The sequence below is a fragment of the Lactuca sativa genome, chromosome 3, assembly GCF_002870075.4.
Source record: "Lactuca sativa cultivar Salinas chromosome 3, Lsat_Salinas_v11, whole genome shotgun sequence".
In the NCBI taxonomy this organism is placed as follows: Eukaryota; Viridiplantae; Streptophyta; class Magnoliopsida; order Asterales; family Asteraceae; genus Lactuca; species Lactuca sativa.
Window position 1 is genome coordinate 316,786,654 of NC_056625.2, and position 2,823 is coordinate 316,789,476.

The 2,823-nt window shown below is 37.6% G+C and overlaps 1 protein-coding gene across 1 annotated transcript; it reads left to right on the forward strand.

Moving 5' to 3' along the window:
- The first annotated feature begins 1,315 nt into the window (after positions 1–1,315).
- On the forward strand, positions 1,316–1,788 carry LOC111894688 (uncharacterized). The gene is made up of 2 exons (XM_023890774.1): positions 1,316–1,679; positions 1,772–1,788. Exons 1-2 carry the CDS (start codon positions 1,316–1,318, stop codon positions 1,786–1,788), a joined length of 381 nt encoding a protein of 126 aa, XP_023746542.1.
- Positions 1,789–2,823: the final 1,035 nt, after the last annotated feature.

Below are 2,823 nucleotides of genomic sequence, written 5' to 3' on the forward strand. Positions count from 1 at the left end.
GTTAGTAGGGCTCATTCACGAAGTTGGTCTATAAGGGGTGTTCAAGGAAGCGAATTATAAAATGACTGTCGTTAGGTATCCATTCTTACCCACCACACTCTTGACTAGTGGAGTGTCGTTAGCCGAACGGGTAGAATAAGACATTAATCTCTTATTAATAAGTATAATGATAAATATAAAGTAACTAAATGATATTATAAATTCACAATCTTAGTTACTTTAGGAAAATGTGAATTTTATGCTAATCCATGAAATTGCACATTGCACTTTGTCAAGTCGTTAGTGGAGCGTGTGTGGTTAACCGGCAGACAAATTTGGACTATCAAAGGGTGGCAATGGGTAGCTCGTAAATTATCATTGATCAATGTAGCGTGTGTGGTTAACTCGCACATTGATTGGATGGTAAATGATGTCGAGAGTACCAAGCTAATTTGCATGATTATTCACACCTTGTTTGTGATCCTCGGTATCCTGGTCACAAACTTGAAGGGCATAGTCGAGATTAAACATGCCATTGAATAGTTCAATGAATCTCAAAAGATCTAGAAATTTCATTTCATTTAAAAACTAATTCACTTAAAATTTCATTTTTCGTGGTGGAATTGATAAATCATCATTTACCTACCTTCAAATAATTTACAATTGGATTAAGGTATCCCTTTTCTGAATTGTAAATTATTGTGTGGGTCCTAGCCTTAATATTTCATTTGGGTGTTATATTAGGGATTTCCTATCTAATCGAAAACTTATCTTTCTTCTTTTGCAGATATTTACCTCAAACAATGCTTCCAATTCCTCCAACTCTGCTAACCCCTTCTCGCTCTTGAGCATTTGTGCCAAGGTGACATTTGATGGAATCAATTTTAATGATTGGATTCTCAACATCAAAACGGCCTTGTGATTCGAGGACAAGAAATACATCCTCGAAAAACAGCTGAACGAGATAGATTAAACCAAAGCCATTCCTGAAGAAATGGTTGAGTATAGGGCCCAATGCAAGGATGCTACTAAAGTGTCTTGCATTATGGTGGCAACTATGAATCTTGAGCTACAATGGTTCTATAAGTACTATTTGCCTTAAGAGATGTGCCAGGACTTGATGGAGAAGTACCATCAAAGTGTGCGTCAAGAAAGGTATGAGATAGTAAGGTCACTTATAACCACCAATATGAAGGACGGATAGCCCGTCACGAACCACCTGCAACACATGAAGAGATATGTGGATCATTTACTCAAGCTGAATGTGAACTTCGATGAGGAGCTGGCTATTGACATAGTCTTGCACTCATTGCCTCCTTTCTATGACTAGTTAAAGATGACTTACCATTTGAGTAAAGAGGAAGTTACATTGAGTAAACTTCAAGGCTTGTTGAGACTCGCTGAAAGTGGATTGAAAGGAAAATGTGTTGAACCCACTCCTACTGCTGATGTCCCTATTATGGCTATTGGACAAGGAAAATGGAAAAAGAGGAAAGCTCCATCAAAGCAAAATTGGAAGGGAAATTCTCATGATGGGCCTTCTAGTAATGGACCCAAAGGAAAAACCAATTCTTCTCCCCCTGCCTCAAATCCAAAGGATGCAACGTGGTTCTACTGCAAAGACAAGGGGCATTGGAAGAGAAACTGCCCCATGTACCTGCAGGACATTAAGGATGTCAAGATGAAGCCTGCCTCGGCAGGTATTTGCACTATTTTGTCTAAAAATTCATCATATTCTAATTCTCGGGTCCATGATACAGGATGTGGTTTTCACATTGGCTCTGATTTGCAGGGATTAAAAGAAAGTAGGAATATGGAGCTTATGAAGATGAACCTGACCATGGGAGATCATTGTTGCGTTTTGAGCAATGTTACACTCCTAAGGTGTACATGCAACCATAGAAACCTTGGATCTATGTTTTACTAAGATACATGTAAATTTGATTTTCCAAGGTCCTTAACCTAACTAGCATGACATGGGGAACTTTTAAACATAATAGCTAGTAGAAGAACATACCTTTTGTTGTTTGGATTCCTTAAGAACCTTGTTAGCGTAGCACCTCAAGTGTGATGCCTCAAATGTCTCACACAATACCACAACAATTGGAATAACCTTGAGAGAAGTTCACTAACACTCAAAATTCGGCTAGCCCTATTGTACTTGCTTAGTTGGTTGTAGTGCCGATTTTGCTAGTCATGGGGTCTTTATATAGTTGTGTCACAAGTAGGGTTACACCATGTAAACCCTAATTGTCATGGCTTTCCATATTCCATGATCCATGGGTTTGTAACCTCCATGGACTATCCATGGAGTACCTTATGGGTTTAAGCCCAATCCACACAAACCATGGATCATTAGCCCAATATACAAGAATAGAAGATTTACACAATCAACCCCATATATTTAATTAGTCTCTTTTTGATCACTTAATTAATTCCAAATTCATTCTTTGATCAATAATAATTAAATAATATTATTAATATATTACAACTTATATATATTAATAAACCGTAAGTGTCATTTCTCTCATTTAGTCTATCCAAGTGTTGCAATGCCATGCAACCCAAATGGACCATGCTAACCGGGTCAAGTACTTTCCAGGAATAGTTATGAACTTAAACACCTAATCCAACAGTCTCCTACTTGGATAATTCTAATAACTATAACTACAAGAATGACTTCAGGAACCGATCAGCAACCGTAGCTCTTTCATGGTCTCTCGGAACTAAGATGATGATGATATGCCATTTAAGATAAGTGATCATATAATCCTCTGTTCTAGATATTAGTCAGACAAATACATGGAACAATGTCTTACTTATTGTCCAACAGTTTGTTTCCAG